Below are 18,919 nucleotides of genomic sequence, written 5' to 3'. Positions count from 1 at the left end.
TGAACAACAGATTTGCAAATAAATAAACTCTATACACCAGACAATAAAGGAACTATTAAGTCTGTTACAGAAAACTACCTTTTTATCCTCTTGGAAGATACTTAAAAACTATGTCCCACATTCACCTGAAGGATACTTGCTTTAAATATTCTAATAGGTCTAAATAGTCTAATTACTTTATCATTAGTGCTTATAGCTACATTATGCGTTATACTTACTTGATATAGCTACCTGTGTGTAAAAAATTATGCAACCGACATTTTTTCAGTAAAGTAGCCCACTTTCAGTTGTAATTAGTGACGTTTTACTGTGTTACATCTCATTTCGCCTTAACTGAAAACTATGCAACTGAGGCACAAAAAAGAAAAGTTATGAAGACCAGAAACCTCAATACAAATTTCACATGATTCAGAACAAAGCTACGTAAACATACAAAAACTCTACAACATGGGAGGGTGAAGGAAATGAAAACATTTGCAAAGGTATTTATTGAGAAATAGTAAAGATATACATATTTTTACAAGCTTTTAATATTAATTTACATTTCTTTAAATTATGTAGGCCCCAATAATCTATACTTTACTAATATATAACAGAAACCCTTGACATTTCAAGCTGTCCATAATGCTACCGTAGTTGGGAGTCAAAATGCAACTTTGGCTCATGATGCTTCAGTTTGTTTTCAAAAGAAATACTAAACGCCATATTCACTGAGAATGCAGGCCTGTCATAAACAAATGTGCTTTAAAAAAACAGCTTCATACAGGAGCATGCTGTTGACACTATTCTCAATGTTAGCTCATCACAGACTAAGGAGAAAACATTTTTAAAGACAGTTATTACCTATTTTTTGTGTGCAAACTGCATGATTCTAAATATGTTTTTGTCTCTGAATTTGATTTACACATTTTTGCAGGGGCATAGTGTCCTAATTGTATGCTATAATTCTGTAGCCAGGCCACCTACTTTGCTACTGAAATCACGTGGTTTTGATATTTTTAAGGTGCAACACGAGGTGGTTATCGTTTCTAGTAACATACCAAGCTTGTATACGTAACAGGCAAAAACCCACTTTACTTACAGAACATTTTTTCAAACTGGTTTACAGTAAGGCACAATATTCCGTATGTAAATAGGAGGTGAGAACTGCCAAGGGGTTGTTTTTGTGTTTGTTAGTTCGGTTTTCATTTTTCAGATTAGAAAGGAAGAGGATTTTCTGTTCGTAAGGTGGGAAGGGAAGAGTTCTAGTTTGCGCATGCTCAAAGTCCCGTGGCCAAGCTGTGATGCTGGCTAGTGGGCCTGTAACACTGTTGTGCCAGGCAAGCTGTTGTTCGTCAGTCTAGCATTTATGTTTTATGCTGTCAGCCTTTTCTGAACACAGAATCAGAAAAAGAGATGTGTGTGAGAAACAGCATGGGGTGATGCAACCAGCCAGCTTCTCTTTGCTCTTCCATGGGTGTTTCTTTCTGCACCTGCAAATTTAGCAGCATAAAAAGCCTTGCTTGTTTGATATAAAAAGACTTAACAAATTTAGATGTAATGCCACAGTTCTATCATTTAAAGAAACCTGCTGGCTGGGCACGGTGGCTCACGCCTATAATCCCAGCACTTGGGGAGGCCGAGGCGGGCGGATCATGAGGTCAAGAGATCGAGACCATCCTGGCCATGGTGAAACCCCATCTCTACTTAAAATACAAAAATTGGCCGGGCGTGGTGGCATGCACCTGTGGTCCCAGCTACTCGGGAGCCTGATGTGGGAGAATCGCTTGAACCTAGGAGGTGGAGGTTGCAGTGAGCCGAGACTGCACCACTGCACTCCAGCCTGGTGACAGAGCAAGACTCCATCTCAAGAAAAAAAGAAAGGAAAGAAAGAAGGAAGGAAGGAAGGAAGGAAGGAAGGAAGGAAGGAAGGAAGGAAGGAAGGAAAAAGAGAAAGAAAGAAACAGGCTGTACAGTAAAGATGATTTGTTTTTATTCACAGTAATAAATATTTAAGGATTTGATGCACAAAATAATTAAGTACTGATAGATAATCAAGGCAACACTTAAATTTTTTTAACTGCTATTTTCGAGCTAGAGGCCAACAGATGTGTAAAATTTATCATTATTTTTATATTATTGAAAGTATTCCAACTTCAATTTGCCTGGAATAGTACTTGGGGCAGAGGCAGCCAAAACCTACAAAATTTTAAGGATAAGTTTAAGGTTTAGATGATGAAATCACAATCTTGTGCAAAATTGGAATCTCAATATCTTTCTGCCCAATATAAACATGGCCTTAGCATTCAGTAAAGAAATACAGGTTTGTAGCCTGAAGAAATGAAATCATATTTCCACAGTGAATGTTGTGATCTGTGAGCAAACTGTAGACTTTATTGAAGCCTCAGAGGCCTCAGGTGATGAACTCATGAACCAGCCTCTGGCTAGGGGCACTGACGAGTAGCCTGACTCCGGGATCCACATTATGATATTTTAAACACAGAACTGCAGGTGCAGACACCATTAAAATACTCTAGTTCTTAAAGTCTTAAATTTCCACAAGGGAAATCATGTCATAGGAAATAAGAGGAGAACCTGTATCATGTTCCCAACATGGGCTACACACAAGGAAAAAAAAACCATGCAAACACAGTGATGACAGGTTCTTCTGGTAATGAATGCCATCCATTGCGCAGTAATGATACAGGCAGAAACTAACAAATGCAAGTCTGTCATAAAGAAAACCTGCATTGATGTATTCAGATGGAGAACCAGGTACTATTTTACTGTTGTCATTTCAGTGATGCTGCCAAGATCAAGCTCACTTGCTAATTTAATTTATGATGATATTCTAGGTAAAATTTTCAGACTCATTGCTTTCATTAGACACCATCTGGGAGATCTGCCTTCCATTACTGATATTAACATTTTTGCAATTACATTGGAAATAAAAACATTTAAGCCATGTTCACTCAATGTGAAATTGATGCCATGTCCATGGCATATTCTAAAAACGTTTATGTGATAATTGCTCATGATATGCATGATATCTTCCTCTATGCAACTTACACATATCAAAAGTCTCAACCTCAAAACTGTGCAAGTTGTCATGAATATGGCTCTTAGTTTTCTCCAGCAAAACTGTAGAAGGGGTATTGAGACTTCTACATACATTTCACTTTCTAAGTAAAGGTCCCACAGTCTTTCCCAAACCTCTGCTTATGGTTGGATGCACAAATAGTTGCCTCATACAATTATTGGAATTATTAAGAACCCAAATAAAACAGAAGCTTTCCTTTATTATTGTTGTTTTCTCATTGCAACAAGTACTCAGTTTCTTGCCGATGCGGTAATTAAGCTTTGAGAGCCTGACTTTTAAATTTGGTCATGTTAAGAATAATCACAAAGGTTTTTGTCTTTCATTATCTACAGAGATTTTAACCAAAGTTACATTGTAACACACAAATGCTGTCTTGTCTTTAAGGCACAACACATCAGTATGAACATTCTGTTTGCCAAACTTAAAAAAGAGACAATATTATATTCCCATTTCCCCTCCCACTCCCCTCCCCGCCAAATGAAAGAAAAATTGCATCCACTTTGAAAGTCAGCTGCTAATAAAGTCACAGTAAATTATTTTCATCAATAATTTACACAAATTACAGGTCTAGATAGGACTGTCCTTCTACAGTCTGAGTGCATTCCAATTCAGATTTTCTGGGCTAGGTAGGCTAAAGTCAGATTCAAACCTCAGGGCTGAGAAAATCTCTCATTTTGAGGAATGTCGTTGACCACCTTGTCAGACGGAGCACGTGTGTTGCTGCTTTGCCAGGGTGAGAGTTCTTTGATAAAGCTGCTCATTCCAGTTTGGACTCATTCGGTGTGTACCAGCAACCTCCACAGATTTTTTTTTAAACCCATTAAAGTGTTGTAAATATAAGACCATAGAGTTTCTTTTCTGTAGCACTAAAGTTTAACTCCATTCAGCAATCTGAATTCTTCATTCTGGAATTTTTATTCCAAATATGATTTCATCCATTAAGACAATTTATATGTGTAGCGCCAGAGGCAGTGAATCACACATAAAAATTCAGTGTACTTGAAATATAAAAAACGGATCTCCGGCTACAGAACACAGTTACAAATACTCTAATTCCAGTGCTTGGTGGAGAGCCAGGAGGTCTGAGTGACTGGATATCCTCCAGAAGGGCATGTTGTGCTACGTGGTTAGGAGAAGGAGGGATGGGAGAGAGAAGGAGAAGGAATGAGGCATGGAGAGAGATCACAACCATTGTCTCAATGAAGCAGCAGCACACACAGGGATGTGTGGTCCACCAAGTTCAGGGCAGGGAGTTTAAAGGTGGGATGATCATATGTGAAGGCTTGGCAGCACCAATATGGCACTGTCAAAGTAACAGAGAAATAGATCTGAGCTGGATTTTAGTGAGCATAATAGCAAATACTAACATACTAATATTTTCTTAGGCAGTTTAATATTTATTCTGTAAGTATCATTACCAACATCAACATCTCGGAAAGCAAGTGGGCATCAAAAAACTACCTGGCTGATGGAAAGCAAGTTTTAAATCAGTGCATCAAACTTACAGGCCTATCTCTCAGTTAAAAATAAAATAAAATGATAAACTTCTTAATTTTGTTCATCTAGAAAGAAAAGAGGATGAATTCCTTTCTGTATAAAAATAATTTGAAGCAGGACTATATAAAGTAGAAAAAATGTGGGGATGATAATTTTCTTACTTGTCTAGGAAAGCCAATAACTTAAGCCAGTAGAGTTGACTTGATTTATTTCACTGACACAGAGTTGAGAGAAGGTACTCTAGCATGCATTTTCAATGGAAAGATATCATCCCCAAGGGGACAAAAATGAGTTCTTGCAGGGTAGAAATCTTAGACATTACAATGGTTTGTGATCCTCCAAAGATACACTATAATAGTATACAGTACATCTGTGGTATTACAACTTCATGAAAAGGAGTAATTAGAAAATAAAAGTCTAAAGAGGCCTCACTGGTGATGACAATGAAAAAAGAAAAAACCACGCACTACAGAAACTGACAAAACAAAAGCATGATTTGTAAGTTTGGGCTGATGACATCTTCTAGAATATGTATGTAGAAAATATCTATTCGTATTGTCTGCGGGGAATGAGTATATAGATATAAAACATGCAAAAGACATTTTATTTAGGAATTAAGTAGCATAATAATCCTTATTTTATGTAATTCCTTGCTACACAGTATGGTAGCCACCAGCCAATTGTGGCAATTGGTCACTTGAAATGTGGTTAGTCCAGTTTAAAATACACACTGAATTTTAAAGACTTACAACAACAAAAAAGAATATAAATGTGACTTCAATAACTTTTATATTAATTAGATGTCAAGACAATTATTTTGGATATACTGGGTAGACATGTTATTAAATTTAATTCTACCTGTCTCTTTAATTTTTTAAAATGTGGCTTCTAGAAAATGTCAAAAACTACATATGCAGGTTGTATTAATATTATATGTTTCTATAGAAGAGCGCAATTAGACATTCTTATTCCTAAACGTTGATATTTTTTCTTAAATTTCTCAAACAAAATATATCTAGGTCAAATTAAAGCATAGGAATTCACATACAAGTACCATTTATTTTCATTCAGCTCAGATCTATTTGTAACAACAAAACAGTACTTAACATTTCTGCACATGCGATTACTGCTACATCCAAAGAAATGCATGCATTCTGGGTACTAGAGAAACCAACCACCTGTGCTTTAAAATAGAATAATAAGCCTTTACCATCACCAAAACTGTGCCTACACAAACAACCATTTGGAAATAGCATTCTATCTGAGATTCTTTTCCATTCAGGGCCATGCCCTTCCCTCCTGAAGTTTTAAGTATAAAGTAAGTAGACGGTGTAACAACTGGTAAACTGAATCGAAACATTAATGCTGTGGAAAACGGGTAAACTCAGTTAAGCTTTAATTGTCAAAGGCATGTATCTTCATTGGTTTGGAAAAGTGAATTATACATGAATTTAATTGGTATAGGCTAAAAGACATGTAAATTTAGCTGGAGCAGGGCTGTATCACTAATCATTGGCTGCTCTTTGCTGTGTATAACTATGGTGCCAATAGGAAAAATCATAACATGGACTCAGGACATTGACAAACTCCAGAAGACATTTCATTTGAGTGTGACTGGAAGCATTGCAAGTGGTAGTCAGCAATGAAAGCTGTATTTCTTGAGGCTGCAGTCCTGACCTCATACAGGATGTGCTCGGGGCCAGTGTGCTTGCTGTCTTGGGTCATTGACACTGCTAATGAAGGCTGAGGTGTTCTGTGGGAGGCAGAGCCTGAACCCATTCTCTCAAAGATAATCGAAAAGCATGGAGATTTTCAAGTATGGCTACAAATACTGGCACCAAATCTTCTAAAGTGGAAGTGCTTTCCTTTTCTCCATTTTGCTTGATTTAAATCAACTAGAAACATACATCATTTCCTTTCTCTTTCTCTTATAGCTGTAAACTTTTCTATAAAACTGTTTATGTTGACTGTTTTTTGAAAACAGGTAAACACTCCAGCATGTGCAACGAGTGAAGGCTTTATTAGATGATGGTTTAAAATCTCCTTAGGGTAATAAAGAATAATATTTTTTCTATGTAAAACAATGTAAGCTGGTATGTCATTGTTAAAAAATACTAATTCATCTGGCTTTGTTTTGCAAATCTATCACTTTTATCTTGGCTAGATGATATTTTTCTATCATTCATTGAAGGCGGCAGTAAATCTTAGTGTGGAGTTGACTGATAGCCTGGTGTTGGGGGCCAATCTTGATATCATTCTTTTGATGATGAACCAACCATTTAATGGTTTTTAATTGCCTTGGTTTCTTCTTCAGAAATATGGGCCAAATCAAAAGGCTTATTAAAACACTTAAGGCCTGTGAGATCTGAATGTGTTCAAAGCCAGCTGCTGGGCTTCAATCAAGTACCACTGGCTCACCAAAACAGATAAAGAAGCACTTTTAGGAGATGCAAGGCACATTACCGATAAGACAATTGGTGCAAAAGGATCTGAGCAACACATTCCATTTCAGTAATGCTGATTCAAATCTCTTGTAGCAGTTTTTCTTCAGCTATTTAATCTACCCTCAGCATTCCTTATCATGGAGCATGCTACTTCCAGGCACTCACAATGACCATATGGTATGCAGGTTTCATGAACTACTCACATGACTTTTGTATGGAGCTCATTAATCTTTATCTTGCTAAATTTCATGTACTTAGCAATGGTTACTCTCCCCCCATCTTTCTTGCAGATCCCCTGGTTCATCTATGTCTGTGCACATTGTATGTGTGTATATATATATATGTGTGTGTGTGTGTGTGTGTGTGTGTGTGTGTGTGCATATATATACACATGCCCACACAAATATATATATTACTATATATATATTTACTCTATGTATATACATCCAAACACATAAATACATATAACTAAATTTCTCTGCATTTCCTATCATCAGGCAAAAAATGCTAAACTCCAAATGGTTTATTTGAATGTAAGTATTGATCCTCTCATGCTCTTACTGCTTTGCATCTATAAATTTAAATCATTTGTCAAGCTGCCATTGGGCCAAACTACAGAAATGCAAACAAAAAGGCTTGCATTAGAAGTATCACACCAACATTGTTTGAGACAGGTTACCTTTTTTGCTGCCTGTTCTTCTTCTACACCATCCCCAATTACAACATACACTACTTTTCTGCCAAACCTTTGCATTATTCGTTCAAAGCAACTTTCTTTTCCTGGAAGATAAATGAGATAAAGTTCAGAGTGAAGTTACCTGGTTAGCGGCATGCTCCTCATCTCGGCCATCTCCAATCACAACATAAGTTATGTTAGTGCCAAATCTGGACACTATACGCTCAAAACAGCTTTCCTTGCCTGAAAAACAATGCACTGCTTATTCTTCCAGACATTGCATTCATTAACTGAAAGATTCATAAAGTGTTAATTTAATGCCTCTTGAACATCACTTGAACTAGCTCACAACCTCTGGGTTTATGAAATCAACACATATTTGAATAACGTAAGGCATTACTTAGGACAGATGATTAAACAAATGTGTTTCATACTCCAAATACATCACTAGGGTTAAGCATTTGACCTAGAGAAAATATTAGCATATTTTTCTCTACGAACAGAGTATTGGGGCAACTTTACAGGCAACTGTAAGTTTTAACAATCTTTGTTTAATTCTAAAAATCAAGTTTAAGTAGCATAGACATGTCAGCTACATACGTTCTAGTGAAAAACTGAAGGTTCACCTCAGAAATGAGGAAATACTAAGAAGTGAATTTACCTTGATAAACAATGCCTTTCTTCAAGTGTGTGAGTTAGCCTGCTCAAATAACTTCTACTAAGGGTGCTGTCTGACTGGGCCACAGTACTAACAACACTGGTATCCGCTGATTGCACTATGGGAACATCACAGTGGAATTTCTACATGTTCTTTGTTTTTAAAACATTGGCAGCCGGGCGCGGTGGCTCAAGCCTATAATCCCAGCACTTTGGGAGGCCGAGGCGGGTGGATCACGAGGTCAAGAGATCGAGACCATCCTGGTCAACATGGCGAAACCCCGTCTCTACTAAAAATACAAAAATTAGCTGGGCATGGTGGCGCGGCCTGTAATCCCAGCTACTTGGGAGGCTGAGGTAGGAGAATTGCTTGAACCCAGGAGGCAGAGGTTGCGGTGAGCCGAGATCACGCCATTGCACTCCAGCCTGGGTGACAAGAGCGAAACTCTGTCTCAAAAAAAAAAATTGGCATTATTCTCTAAATTTCACTCCCAGAATGTTCATGCAGCCATGGTTACTTCTGCCTTTTTTCTTAATCTGATGGTTCAGAACTCCAAAAAAATACTAGCTTAAAGGAAAAAATAAAAATGACTTTTTTTTCAGATTAAGTATAAGAAACTATTTGGCCAATAGAATACTGTCCTTACTAAAATATAAGGAATTATTTGGCCAATAGAATACTGTCCTTACTAAAAAAAAATGTTTATTCTGCTATAAAATTATTTGTTTTATCAAAAAGCTAAATTACCTTCTATTAGTCCTGCTGACATAAATACATACATTTGCATTAAAAATGTATGGTATTGATATCCAGACTCTGGACTATAGTGCTTGTGACAATTGAGGTTTACTCTACGGAAGCTTGGCTCTCCTTAACTGTACTCTTGAAACAGCTGCAACTGGAGGCTCCTTTTGCCAAGGCCAACATCAGAGCTCCTCAAAGCCCAGGGAAGGCTATTTTTGGTGGGGGATTTTAGGATTTTGAACTTCTCTTGTCAATGTGCCAGAGACCAAGTTTGTTGACCTTCAAGGCATATTATACAACCCACTTATTTTCCCAAGTATTTCCTTGACAGACAGTGGAATAAATTAGTTTTCTTTTAACTCTTTCAGTGTGGCAGAAGTTGATGAAGTTTTGCTTATGAATGTTTACTCAAAGTTGGAGTCTGTGAGAAATGCACTTAAAAATCAAAGAAGGCTCCGCAAGTCAATATTATCTAAATAAACAAGGTAGTGGTTCTTTGATTGCTACCGCACATTTTTGGAAATGTAGATTTCCAGTCACTCATGTTATGAATATTCCTATTATGTTTAGTTTTCTGATTCATAAAATTCTTTTACTTTTTTTTGTGTAATTAAGGGCACTAGTTCAATCCATCTAAGACTCCCCTGCAAAGCCAAATAGTATTTTTATCGTGGATCTAGATTACTGCATATGCAAGGATGCAACACTATACTCTATACTAATTAAACTATTACATACTATGGCTAGAGATACTACATATTATTTAGATAACATGTGCTGTGATATTCTGTGAAATATAAGAATGAAATATCATACTTAGATACTGAGTTCATAATGTCACTAGGCAACAGTTCTCAAAAAATTCATATATGTACGATGAATTGCAGGGGACTTTATAATTTGAACTTTATCCAAATTTGTTTCATGTACTAAGTGAAAGTGATGAAAAAGGGAACCATGCGGAGACACACAGATGTGGACACATTCCATACAGAGTTTAAAATAATTTCCTTACCTATTTTAGTTGCACTGTAAATATTCTCAATGGGGAAAGCACCTCCTAAACTATAGAGTAGAACCTTCGCAAGTGCTGGGATCAGTTGCGTTGTCGTTACCAAGACATTTACGCAGTTACTCCTAAAATAGGGAGGAAATATACATATTTGTTTTCTAATACTAAATAACTTCTAATAGATTTAAAATTGTCACTGTGGTCTCTAAATTCCTTAATTAATGGTCCCTTTCAATATTCATCAGATATTGCCTATCAGCAGGCAGACACTCCTCAAATAATGGCAGATTATTATGAAGAATGCATAAACCCATGACTATACTGTGATGCTTAAAGTTCTACAAACTATTTTGTCAAAACAATAGGCTGCTAAAAGTCATACATAGGTAAATGTTACAGAATGAAAACATGGTAGAATAAAATGAAGCACAGACTTTTAAAGTTTAGAGATGTGATTTTGACATGAAATTTCATGACTTGCACTGTGTGATATTCAGAGTTGCATCTTTCTTTTTAAATTATAAACAGTGTATATACTCATAACAGGAACATTTGTAAAATACAAATAAGAAGTAAACAAAAGCATTAATTATTATTGAACCATTCAGAGACAACTGCTGTCTTCATTTTGTGCATTTACTTTAAGTGTTTCTGTTTGTATACAGATTTTGTTTTCCCGTATTCTACTTTATGTATTTAGATCATGAGCCTGTTTATATCTATTAACTATTTTTTCCCTCTCGCAACGAAACAATGTATAAAAACTACTTTATCATGTACATGTATCAGAAGTTTTTAAAGCTAAATTCAGTTGCTTAAGTGGCTTTTGATTTCTAAATATTATAGGTAATGCTATCTAAATATATTTCTACATCTTTGATTATTCTTAGATTATATTCATAGAATAATTAGGGTCAGAGGGCAACTTAATATTGCTAAGGGTTCTGATACATAATTCAACAAAGCATCTGTTTTTCTGACATTCCAGTCATTTTGTAAAAACTATTGGGTTGATGCAAAAGCAATTTTGGTTTTTGCCATTAAAAGTAATGGCAAAATTGCAATTATGCCAATACAATAATACATGTGGATAACTCAGCAAATTCCATAGCATGTAACTATTCAATGTATGTTGATTTCTTTTTCTGCTCCCTTCCTTGCTATATCTTTATTTATTTCTGAAAAATCACATATTCCTTTAGTTGCCTTAAAGCCACTTGTTTAATAATAATCTGTATTAATTATATAGAAATATATAATCCAATAATGTAATAATCTTCAACTTATATAAAAGACATATTTTAGAAATAACAAAAGCTATCAACCCCCTTCTCAGAATTGCACACTCCACTACAGTTTACACATAATGTCAGTGGCTTAGGGGTCCTCACACCCCAGCATCCCTGACCTCTGGTCTCTCTTGTCACCAATTACAGAGGACATGAAACAGCAAGTCCTATTTCAAACGGCCTTAACTGTTAGACATTTCCTCCTTATATACAGCCAGAATCTCCCTTGCAGGATTCCTACTCATTGGTCCTAGTTCTTTCCTTTACAGACACAGGGAGAAATGTAATTGATTTTCAGCCTAACATCTGAAACAGTTGAAATTAGTAATCTTGATCCACACATGACTCTTCTGACTAAGCTTGCTGGCTCCTCCTTCCATCTGTTTCTTTTCTGTGGTTTCCACAGTCCAAACTCCTGTGACTACCACACTTGACACAGGCTGCTTCAACCCTGCCACAACCCTCACTGGAATGTGGTGCCCAGAAGTGACAAACTAAGCTGCCATGGCTTCCCCAATCAGACATAGGAAGCTACTTCCCCTCTGCTCTCCATTTGGACTTTTTGCTATCCATGCAGCTCCTGCCTGTGCCACGAGGTCAGAGGCTGTGCAGGATGTGACAACTATTCATTTACAATCATGTTCTTAATATCATGTTCTTTTTTTTTTTGCCCTGTCAAGCTTTTTCTGCATTCTGATTCAATTAGTCCAAATAAATCTTTCTCTGAATGCTGTGTTCCCTATACATTTATTAAGCATATTGGTTTTGTTTTGTTTTGTTTTTTTCTTACAACTAGCAATTGTCATCTTATTCATTAATCTTTTCTTAGCTTTTAGGTTCAGGGGTACAAGTGTGGGTTGGTTACATAGGTTAACTTGTGTCATGGGAGTTTGTTGTACAGATTATTTCATCATCCAGGTATTAAGTCTAACATCCAATTTTTTTTTCCTGATCCTCTCCCTCCTCCCATCCTCTACCGTCTGAAAGGCCCCAGTGTGTGTTGTTCCCCTCTATGTGTCCACATGTTCTCATCATTTAGCCCCCACTTATAAGTGAGAACATGTGGCATTTGGTGGGAGTGTAAATTAGTTCAGCCATTGTGGAAGGCAGTGTGGCGATTCCTCAAATACCTAAAGACAAAACTGCTGTTTAACCAAGCAATCCTACTACTGGGTATATACCCAAAGGAATATAAATCATTTTACTATAAAGACACATGCACACACATGTTCACTGCAGCACTATTCACAATAGCAAAGACATAAAGTCAACCTAAATACCCATTAATGATATACTGGATAAAGAAAATGTGATGTGTATACACCATGGAATACTATGTAGCCATAAAAAAGAACAAGATCATGCCCTTTGCCAGGACATGGATGGAGCTGGAGGCCGTTATCCTTAGCAAACTAACACAGAAACAGAAAAGCAAATGCTGCACATTCTCATTAATCTTAATAGAAATGCTGACAGATTCTTTTTTTTTTTTTTTTTTGAGATGGAGTCTCGCTGTTGTTACCCAGGCTGGAGTGCAATGGCGCGATCTCGGCTCACCACAACCTCCGCCTCCTGGGTTCAAGCAATTCTCCTGCCTCAGCCTCCCAAGTAGCTGGGACTACAGGCGTGCATCACCATGCCCAGTTAATTTTTGTATTTTTAGTAGAGACGGGGTTTCGCCTTGTTGACCAGGATGGTCTCAATCTCTTGACCTCGTGATCCACCTGCCTCGGCCTCCCAAAGTGCTGGGATTATAGGTGTGAGCCACCACGCCCGGCCAGATTCTTTTTTTAATATTTATTTTAGGTTCAGGGATGCATATGTATGTTTGTTATATAGGTAAACGTGTGTGACAAGGGTTTGCTATACAGATAATTTCATTACTCGGGTACTAAGTCTAGTACCTAACAGTTATTTTTTTCTGATCCTCCCCCTCCTCCCATGCTTCACCCCCAAGTAGGCCCCAGTGTCTGCTGTTTCCCTATATGTGTCGATGAGTTCTCATCATTTAGCTCCTACTTATTAAGCATGTTTTTATTTATTCACCTAACTCAGATATAATATCATGGAAATGAACAGTACAGAGATTCAACCCTACCTTACCAGAGTAGAGTTGTCTACCTTATCACTTTCTAGATTTACATTACTTTATAAATTAGCATATATGGCTCTTGGTTGTACAACTGGTTACAAATTGATTTAATTCTGTTCTCTATACTAACACAAGTCAGAATTTTATTGTTTAGTTCAAAAAACAAAATGGTTAGAATTTTTTCAAGAGCTTTCTCTTGCTTTTCTGATGTGCTTACGTTATACATATTATATATACATTATGTCCTAACACTGAAAACATGCATTTTTTGTATAAACAGTATTGTTTTATATTTGCCATCACCCCTTGTACCTTGCCATCTACAGAATCCCCTTTTTTCATTAGAAGTCATGTAACCATTCTGTGGGGATTATTGGCGGCTATGAGAAGAGATGGGTGGTGAGAGATAGGGTCTTCTGTTTATTGAGAAGCAGCAACCTTCTCCCATCCCAACACACACACACACACACACACACACACACACACACACACACACACTCTCTCTCTCTCTCTCTCTCTCTCTCTCTTTCTCTCTCTCTCTCATGCACATGCCAAATCACTGAACTCAGAATAGTTAGGTCCCTTAATATCTAAAACAATCTAGGAATTAAAACATTTTTTAATCTATGTTGTACAATTAGAACTAAATCTTCAATAGGATAAACATAGAAAGGTAACAATTCCACTTACCTAGTGCTAATAATTGATAAAGACTTAAGTGCATTTGTTAGCCAGGAATCTGTCAGACCTTCAATTTCTGCCCTTAACTGCAGCCAGGCATCCCTCTTGGCAGGGCCAAGGAGTCCTGCAACACCAAAAAGCAAGGCAGAGTCAAGAGATGAAAATTTTCTCAGAATAACTAGTTTAGAATCTCTTCTGTTTAGAATAGATCATTTTTATTTCAGTATATATCAGAAATGCAGAGAGATACAGATTTATGTCAATATTGACCCTTCATTTCTGAACTGATTATCCATTCATTCCTTCAATGAATATTTACTGAACTTCTAAGTATCAGGTAGTGACAGTGAAAAGTGACCCCCATCTCTGCCCTTGATGAACCTAGAATCTGGTGCAGTGGATCTCAATCACCTAAAGAGCTTTGACCATGCCCCTGCCTGGATCTCATTCCAAGGGACTGTGATAATTTGAGGTCTGGAGAAGTAGCTGGGCTCCACCAACCTAGGGACACAAACGCCAAACGCTTTGACTATCTGAAAACATTTAGTTTCTTAATAATTACAATCATTTCAACTTTCAAACACTAACAATGGCATCATCATATGTAGCTATTACAGTGTTTCTAATACTATTGCTAATGCTACTATAAATACTTTGTTATGTAAAAAGAAATTAAGAATTTTGTCTAAAATCTTGAAGTGTAGGACAGTTATAGACAATAATGAACTACAACATTGATGTTATAAGAAAAAATATAGATGTGCTAATTTTTTATTTTAAAAGATCCAATTCTTGCTTTTATGATAAAACAAGACCATATAAATCCATTCAAAAGGAAAGTTTCTTACTGAAATTGTGTTTCAGAATACTGGGAGCACATATACACTTCAATGATTTTTTTTCAATCAAAATTCATAGTTTCTAGCAAGTTTCATTTGTCCTCATTACAATAAAGATGCTCATATATGACAGAAAGTAGATTGGTGGTTGTTTAAAGTTTATAAGATACAAGATTATTTCTTAGTGTTCTTGTTAATTTAAAACAATTTTATTAATACCATGGAAGAAGGAAATGATGACATCTGATTGATAAAAATTAACTCAGATTTCCCAAGGGGACATTTATTTTAAAGTTAAACGTCTTATCCACCATTGGTTTTAACTAGAAAATATTTGATTTTACAAAAGCGTCATGTAGAGAGCACAGCAAGCTCTATGTGAATCAGGAAATCAGAGTTTCTCCTCTAGAACCCCATTCAACTCAGTAGCTTGCAGGGGTCAATTTATTATTTGGAAATATATATCTTCCTTATCTAAGCTCCCTTTTGGTGCTAACATTATTATCCTCTTTGGCTCCACATTTTTCTGTTGTCTTGGAGTTATTTAGTATCTATTGAGTATTATTATGTGTTTTACTACTAGGCACTGGGATAACAGGTGACCAGACACATAGCCCCACTCTCGTGATGTATATGGATATATGTGATTATAGGAACATAGCGTTTACTATGTCGTATTCTAGGATATATGTGTGAATACACGTATGTATAGTATGCACATGTATACTTAGCTGTATCATTCTATTTTGCATTCTAGTTTATGTTCCTCAATTACTCTTCCTTTTTAGAAAGAAAGAGAAGAACATAAAGAAACAAAATCCTAGGAGATTAATCTGATGTGACGTCATAGCGAATTTTAGGAATCTTGTTTACCTAAAATTGTTTCTAATAAGATATCATCTATCTAGAAGCATATGCAGGGTCACATTTTTGATATCAAAGGTTTGATATCTCCCTGTAAAATATAAGAAGGGGTATAAAATGGTTTAGATATTACCTACAGAGTATTTGAACTTTTACAAACTATGATAATCATAGTTGACACTATATATGAGAAAGACTGTCATAAAATGTGATTTTTTGAAAGATAAAATAAATCTATTTAAAGTCTTTGAAATGACATAAATAACTGTTTATATTTATTTATGACGGGATTCCAGAAAGATAATGCTCGCTAACAACTCTCCTTCAATGCTTGAGGCTCTCTTCTTGAGAAAGGTCTTCTCATTGCCTTGGTCCATTCCTCTGTCTAGTTTTCACTGATAATGTGCCAAGCACCAGCTGATAAAGGGTAAAGTAAATGCCCTGCTATAAATCCTGACCAAACATCTGGGCAGAAGGTTACACAAAGAATTCCCAATTCATGCGACAGTGGTGGATGTTTTACTTTGTAATTAAGTTTTTCCTCACCAATTCTAAGGAACTTCTGGCTCGATGTGGTTTAATGAGTTTTTGCTTGTTTCTTTTACAGCAGAATTGTCTTTAACATGAAACTACAGTTTGAATTCTACCTATATGCAGAGTGCCTTTGTTAGATTTAAAAAGCCACACATACCTCCAACATTGTTCTTGTAGGTGTTATATAATTCTTTTACTCTTCTGTAACGAAAAGCCAACTTCCTCATCCAGTCAACCCCTCCTCTTACACCTGTTGGCAAACAAAGGTTTGCACTACTTGCAGCTGCATGGAAGCCATCAGTTGCAAAACTGTAGGTACTGTAACACCCAAAATACATTAAAAAGAAATAATTACATGTGCAAAACTCCACAGCTGAATTTCTGTAGGAAACAGCACTGAAAGACATAGCTTACCTTAAGTCCTGCCCATTATCATCAGAGGAAACATCATCTATATGAACTTGATCACACTCCTGTTAAAAACATTGAAAAAGTTATTTGTTTTCCAAATGATGCTTTTTACCATGTTTGAAGATTTTCCCATCTTCTCATTTGATCAGACTACAGCCAGAAGATGGCAGCATGTTCCCATCCATCTCACTGCCTCACTCTTGTTTTCTTCTACTGGGGAATGGCACCATTTCTATTCCATAAAATTAAATCCAGAAGAATGCCATAGAAAGGGGTGAGAAAACACATGGCATGAGGGTTTCTTTAAAGCAACTAAAAATAATTTTATCTTAAAAATTATTGATAAGAATTTCTCTTGAATCTTCGTGATCACTTGAACTTCCTTCCAGCCATTTCTGTTGTGCATTCTTAAGCACAGGTAATTTGAAGATACACAAAACTTGTTTGGTCTGAACACCTCAGGTGGTTACTATTATTTATCATTTGCTGAGCAGCAACAGAGGGTCTTGCTTCAGATTACAGTGTCCTGTGAAATTTCCATGACTTCCTGCTGGATCAGAGCCATGAAAGAACCATGCTGGTGTTAATTTTAAAGTCCTGGTCTTTTGACACATAAAAAGGGTACTAATCATAGACATTGACATTTTTTTGGTCAAGTTTTAAAATTTTCAAATCAAAAAGATTACTCTAAGTAAAAGGGAAATAATGAATATTTATCATCTCAAATGTGCTACAAAATTCCAAGCAAAATAAACTTTATGTAAGTATACCCACACAATTGACCTGATTTTAAGTTACTGTATGTTCAGAACAAATGCTAACTTTTCTAGATAAGGATTCAATCCTTGTTGCTGTTGTGAGTCTTAGTCAGTCTTCACGTAATCTGCAAAGTTCTAGTACAATATTACAAGACCTAAAGGTGAAATTTGGTGAGAGCATTTAAAATGCCTAGTTCTCAGAATAATAAATATAATAAATAAAAATAAAGTATTTATAATAAATAACCATATCATAGTAACCTCAGAATAAGTATGGTTTAACATCTTGGGCCTCCTTGGTCTCCCTCAAAGTATTTTACTCATACTCACAGATTCTGACTATAAACATAGTGCTTAGCTTTTAAAATTAATTTTTAAAAAGTCTTTAAATCTGAAAATACACCATACTAAACAAAGGTTTCTCAATTAGTATTTACATTCATTATTAAGCTTGAAAGTATCTGGCAGTCAAATATTTAATATCTAGTCTCCAGATTTCTACACAGAAAACATTTAATCCTGTTCCCCTTTAAAGGTGGTAGAGCTGACTCAGGCTTCCTTTAAAATGTAAAACTCAGCCGGGCGCGGTGGCTCACGCCTGTAATCCCAGCCCTTTGGGAGGCCGAGGCGGTGGATCACGAGGTCAAGAGATCGAGACCATCCTGGTCAACATGGTGAAACCCCGTCTCTACTAAAAATACAAAAAATTAGCTGGGCACGGTGACGTGTGCCTGTAATCCCAGCTACTCAGGAGGCTGAGGCAGGAGAATTGCCTGAACCCAGGAGGCGGAGGTTGCGGTGAGCCAAGATCGCGACATTGCACTCCAGCCTGGGTAACAAGAGCGAAACTCCGTCTCAAAAAAAGAAAAAAAAAAAAAAAAAAACAACTCAGGGCCGGCACGGTGGCTCACGCCTGTAATCTTAGCACTTTGGGAGGCCAAGGCAGGCGGATCACTTGTTCAAGACCAGCCTGATCAACATGGAGAAACCCCATCTCCACTAAAAATACAAAAGTTAGCCAGGCGTGGTGGCGCATGCCTGTAATCTCAGCTACTCGGGATGCTGAGGCAGGAGAATCACTTAAACCCGGAAGGCGGAGGTTGCGGTGAGCCGAGATTATGCCATTGCACTCCAGCCTGGACAAGAAGAGTGAAACTCTATCTCAAAAACAAAAGAAAACAACAACAAAAAAACTTAGTGACTAGTACCTTTTGGGTATGTAACTTGAAAATCCAGGTAAGTTAAAAGTTCATATAATTTACAGAAATTATAGGTTTAGTAAGTTTTGAATAAATCTCCACCTACATGTAAGGGACCCAGAATTTAATCTGACTGGATGTG

General features: G+C 36.6%; 1 protein-coding gene across 18 annotated transcripts in view; it reads right to left on the bottom strand.

Moving 5' to 3' along the window:
• Positions 1 to 469: 469 nt before the first annotated feature.
• EYA4 (EYA transcriptional coactivator and phosphatase 4) overlaps positions 470 to 18,919 on the bottom strand; it is a 282,025-nt gene continuing 263,575 nt past the window's right edge. For 11 of the 18 annotated variants that reach the window (XM_078370801.1, XM_078370803.1, XM_078370800.1 and 8 more), the window contains 6 exons: positions 16,824 to 16,882; positions 16,567 to 16,727; positions 14,182 to 14,296; positions 10,114 to 10,235; positions 7,700 to 7,800; positions 470 to 4,198 (listed from right to left, as the gene is read on the bottom strand). In XM_078370801.1, the coding sequence (XP_078226927.1) occupies positions 4,118 to 4,198; positions 7,700 to 7,800; positions 10,114 to 10,235; positions 14,182 to 14,296; positions 16,567 to 16,727; positions 16,824 to 16,882 (639 nt within the window). In that variant the 3' untranslated portion in view covers positions 470 to 4,117. Of the gene's footprint in view, positions 4,199 to 7,699; positions 7,801 to 7,838; positions 7,940 to 10,113; positions 10,236 to 14,181; positions 14,297 to 16,566; positions 16,728 to 16,823; positions 16,883 to 18,919 lie in introns of all 18 variants that reach the window. The other 7 variants (XM_078370804.1, XM_008995086.5, XM_008995087.6 and 4 more) reach the window with 1 other exon arrangement.

This window comes from Callithrix jacchus, chromosome 4 (assembly GCF_049354715.1).
Source record: "Callithrix jacchus isolate 240 chromosome 4, calJac240_pri, whole genome shotgun sequence".
Taxonomy (NCBI): Eukaryota; Metazoa; Chordata; class Mammalia; order Primates; family Cebidae; genus Callithrix; species Callithrix jacchus.
Note: the sequence above shows the minus strand (reverse complement) of the source record. Positions and strands in the feature narration are given on the sequence as shown.